At 39.0% G+C, this 4,789-nt stretch overlaps 1 protein-coding gene across 1 annotated transcript; it reads left to right on the top strand.

Moving 5' to 3' along the window:
* Nucleotides 1-2,776: 2,776 nt before the first annotated feature.
* LOC112865175 (olfactory receptor 4A47) lies at nucleotides 2,777-3,709 on the top strand. The gene has a single exon (XM_025928212.2). It carries the CDS (start codon nucleotides 2,780-2,782, stop codon nucleotides 3,707-3,709), a length of 930 nt encoding a protein of 309 aa, XP_025783997.2. The 5' UTR covers nucleotides 2,777-2,779.
* The last annotated feature ends 1,080 nt before the right edge of the window (nucleotides 3,710-4,789 follow it).

The following is a 4,789-nucleotide window of genomic DNA, read 5'->3' as shown; positions in this document are numbered from 1 at the left end:
TCCATATGGTTTTTTTTGTTTGGCATTTGTCTTATGAGGTATTCTCTGAGCTTCCGGAGGCTTGGTGTTTGACATTAATTTGGGGGGGAAATTCTCAGTCATTATTATTGCTTCAAATATTGCTTCTGTTCCCTTCACTTTTTCTTCTTATTCTGGTATTCCCATTACAAGGATGTTACCCCTTTGGTAGTTGTCACACAGTTCTTGCGTATTCTGTTCTGGTTTCTTTGTTTTCTGCTTTTTGTTTTTCAGCCTGTTTTCTCTTTGATTTTCAGTTTGGGGAATTTCTATTGCCATGTCCTGAGGCAATGTCTAGTCTATTAATGAGCCCTGTCAAAGGCATACTTGATTTCTGTTAGTCTTTTTGATCTCTAGCATTTCTTTTCGACCCTTCCTTAGAATTTATCTCTTCTTACGTTATCCACCTGTTCTTGGCTTTAGTGACATAGCGGGGCAAGTGTTCTGTGGTGTATCACAGAGTGTCAGTCTTTGGGTGAGCCTGTGCCCTGGGACTGTATAGTTCACCAGGGTTTCTTGTCCAACTTCCCCATAATGTGATAGGTCTAAAAGTATCTTTACATAGAGATGTCCTTTTCAAATTTTAAAATTTGGTTGAAAACAGCAAGAATCAGTCTTGGACACAATGCAGTTGCACGACGCGATGATGTATCTGGTTAGAAGGCAAAAAGTGGCCAATGACTTTGCCTCTACTGGGGAGAAGATGCTACTTTCTTCAGAACTCTTACAACTCTTTTAGGAGGGTTGATAAATATTTCAAGAATGTCCTCTCGAGACCTTGGTACAATTAGTTTTGCCCTGTACCAGAATAAGATGGCCAGAAAATTGGAATAGTGATTTTTCTTTTTTGAAGTCACTAGAAAAGAAGTTAGTTTCTAGAGAGCAGCTTCCCTTTTAAAAAAACTTGTTGCTGACTTCTTATGTCAGATAGGTTTGTTTGCCATGATGAATTACCCTAATGTGGAAAATTTTTGTTTTTCTGTTTGCATCATGGAATTCCTTTTAAATAGGTCTACAATCAAGTAATAATAATTTTCTGAAGTGATTAGAATGTGTAGAAAATGGATGGACATAGTCATGTGAAGTCAAATTAGTTCTTAAGAACTAATGCAGATTTTGTCCTCAGTGGTCACACTGGATGGAAGAGGCATTTCCAGGACTTTATGAGTTAGTTAAAAAGTCCTCCCACTGATTGTGAACAAGCCTTCAAAAGGTAAGTCTGTAAGAGTTAGTGGAGGAAGCCAGGCTTTTCAATTGTGTGACTTACTTTATTATACAGGAAATTCTTATAAACTTGAGTTTGTAAAAAATTGAAAAGTTGGAAACTTCTTCTGGAATCACAGATTTGAAGTCAGTCAAAGTTTATAATTACATTCCTGTCACTGAAGGGTGTATGACTTTGAGAAAATTAAGTATTCAAGCCTGTTTTTTCAACTATAAAGTGGGGATAACAGTGCTTGTAATTGTAAAGACAAAATGTTATACACTGAATGTGATTCTCTATATATGTGCATATGTAGATATATATGTATGTGTGTATATGTACATATACATATATGTGTATATATACATATATATATAAGATGTCTATGTAAATATGGAAATAGCATGTGATATATGGTTGTACATAACAAGTAATAGATGTTCTTCTTGCAGTGTTAACATTTCCTCTCATCAAAATATTTTGTGCCATATAATGAGATGGAGGTCATCTAGGAAGGAATAGGTTTGTGGAAAAGTAAAAATTTATATTTTTTTAATGTTTATTTATTTTTGAGTGAAAGACAGCTCAAGCATGGGAGGGACAGAGAGAGAGGGAGAGAAAGAGAATCCCAAGCAGGCTCCACACAGTCAGCACAGAACCCAGTGTGGGGCTCGAACTCACGAACCATGAGATCATGACCTGAGTTGAAGTCAGACGCTTAACCTAATGAGCCACCCAGGTGCCCCCAAATTTATCTTAATACTTAATTGATACCCATTTGGAAATGTCATTTAGGTAGTTGTATACAGAGAACCATTCATAAATTTTTCTTCCACTTTGAATATGTAAATTACCTTAAGTGATTCTTCACTTAGGAAGCATACTTTATGCATGACTTTAGGTGTGTGTGTCTTTCATGGAATTCTCTTTCCTCCTCTCTTGTTCTCTCCTTTGTCCTTTAAAACTCAGCTAAAGTACTGCTTTCTCTGGGAAGCCCTCCCAGATCCCATGTTGATTAATGTGTTCTGGCCCAGGGCGCCCATAATCTATGTGACTATACTTATAGTGACACTTATTAAATTGATCTGTAATGGTCTGGCCACCTATGTATGAAATCACTGAGAGTAACAAACTATGTCTTATTCAACTGGGTGATATCAATGTCTTTGACAGGTTTGACATCAATAGTTTTCCATGTGCATTTAAAAAAATTTTTTTTTACATTTATTTGTTTTTGAGAGACAGAGACAGAGCACAAGTGGGGGAAGGGCAGAGATAGAAGGAGACACAGAATCCCAAGCAGGCTCCAGGCTGTGAGCTGTGAGCACAGAGCCCGACATGGGACTTGAACCCACAAACTGGGAGATCATGACCTGAGCCGAAGTCGGACGCTCAACCAACTGAGCCACCCAGGCGCCCTTCCATGTGCATTTTGAATTGGATAAATAAAAAAGATTAAGCTTATAATGCACTTAAAACTTTTCCCCTTTGTTTTAAAGGCAAAACTGTTTCTAATAACTGAAGGCAGCACCTATAAGGAATAGAAGAACTAAGTAAATGGAACCAAAGAACAATGTGACTGACTTTGTCCTCTTGGGCCTCACACAGAATCCAAAGGAACAGAAAGTACTTTTTGTTATGTTCTTGCTCTTCTATATTTTGACCATGGTGGGCAACCTGCTCATTGTCTTGACTGTTTCTTTTAGTAAGACCCTGGACTCACCTATGTACTTTTTTCTTGCTAGCTTATCATTTATGGATGTCATTTATTCCTCTTCTATTTCTCCTGAACTGATTTCAAATTTGTTCTTTGGGGAAAATACCATATCCTTCCATGCTTGTATGACCCAGCTATTTACAGAGCACTTTTTTGGTGGATCAGAGGTCTTTCTTCTGCTGGTGATGGCCTATGACCGCTATGTGGCCATCTGTAAGCCCTTGCATTATTTGATTGTCATGAGGCAATGGGTGTGTGTTGTGCTCCTGGTAGGGTCCTGGGTTGGGGGTTTTATGCATTCAGTAATTCAACTTAGCACTATTTATGGGCTCCCATTCTGTGGTCCCAATGTCATTGATCATTTTTTCTGTGACATGTACCCATTACTGAAACTGGTCTGTACTGACACCCGTGTCATTGGCCTGTTAGTGGCGGCCAACGGAGGACTGATCTGCACAATTGTGTTTGTGCTCTTGCTCATCTCTTATGGTGTCATCTTGCACTCTCTAAAGAACCTTAGTCCGGAAGGGAGGCGGAAAGCCCTCCAGACCTGTGGTTCCCACATCACTGTGGTGGTCTTCTTCTTTGTGCCATGTATTTTCATGTATGTGAGACCTGCTAAGACCTTCCCTATTGACAAATCATTGAGTGTGTTCTATACAGTCATAACCCCCATGCTGAACCCCCTGATCTACACTCTGAGAAATTCTGAGATGACAAATGCTATGAAGAAACTCTGGAGGAGAAATGTCACATATTGTAGTAAATGAGCACATCATCCACCATGAAGAGAGTTACTTGACATTAGGGTTCATTTCTTTAGAATTCAGAAGTCTTCTAAAATCTGATTCTGACTTTCCTTTCTTCAAAGAATTTATGAAAATTATAATTAACGAATGAAGTAGATGACTGTGCTGTAATAAGTGTCCCTCCCTGCTAGAATGTAAGGTCTATATCATATGTAGATCTCTTCACTTAGGAATGAGTAATGGCTTTCCAGCAACGAATCCATAAGAGGTAATGAATTTGTGAGGAAATTTTTATACGATTACACTAAGTTTTAATCATTTATGCACTTATATTTTATATATTTTCTGAGACTTAGTATTATTTTCAATTAGATTCTTGTCATAGAATTGTTTTTGTTATACTATTTAAAATATTTAATGATGTAGGGGCGCCTGGGTGGCGCAGTCGGTTGAGCGTCCGACTTCAGCCAGGTCACGATCTCGCGGTCCGTGAGTTCGAGCCCCGCGTCGGGCTCTGGGCTGATGGCTCAGAGCCTGAAGCCTGTTTCCGATTCTGTGTCTCCCTCTCTCTCTGCACCTCCCCCGTTCATGCTCTGTCTCTCTCTGTCCCGAAAATAAATAAACGTTGAAAAAAAAATTTTTTTTAAATATTTAATGATGTATAAGATGTCTTCTTTATTAAATTTCAGTTGTCTTTTTTTTTTTTTAATTTTTTTTCTTCAACGTTTATTTATTTTTGGGACATGGAGAGACAGAGCATGAACGGGGGAGGTGCAGAGAGAGAGGGAGACACAGAATCGGAAACAGGCTCCAGGCTCTGAGCCATCAGCCCAGAGCCCGACGCGGGGCTCGAACTCACGGACCGCGAGATCGTGACCTGGCTGAAGTCGGACGCTCAACCGACTGCGCCACCCAGGCGCCCCTCAATTGTCTTATATAAGAAAAGTTGAAGTGTAACAGGTTATAATAGCAAAAATGAAAACCTTACAGAATAGGATAAATTTCCTACTTATCTCTCAACACGGTCTCTAGTCCTCCCCCTTAGAGGCATCACTTAATCAGTTTCTTCAAATTAATCAGGTAATAATCTTTACAAATGCA

The sequence above is a fragment of the Puma concolor genome, chromosome D1 (genome assembly GCF_028749965.1).
Source record: "Puma concolor isolate L17-30 chromosome D1, mPumCon1.1.hap2, whole genome shotgun sequence".
Taxonomy (NCBI): Eukaryota; Metazoa; Chordata; class Mammalia; order Carnivora; family Felidae; genus Puma; species Puma concolor.
This window is presented reverse-complemented; position numbering and strand designations above follow the sequence as displayed.

Excerpts from the sequence above, each read along its gene's own strand:
- LOC112865175 (XM_025928212.2), top strand. The coding sequence starts at position 2,780 with ATGGAACCAAAGAACAATGTGACTGACTTTGTCCTCTTGGGCCTCACA.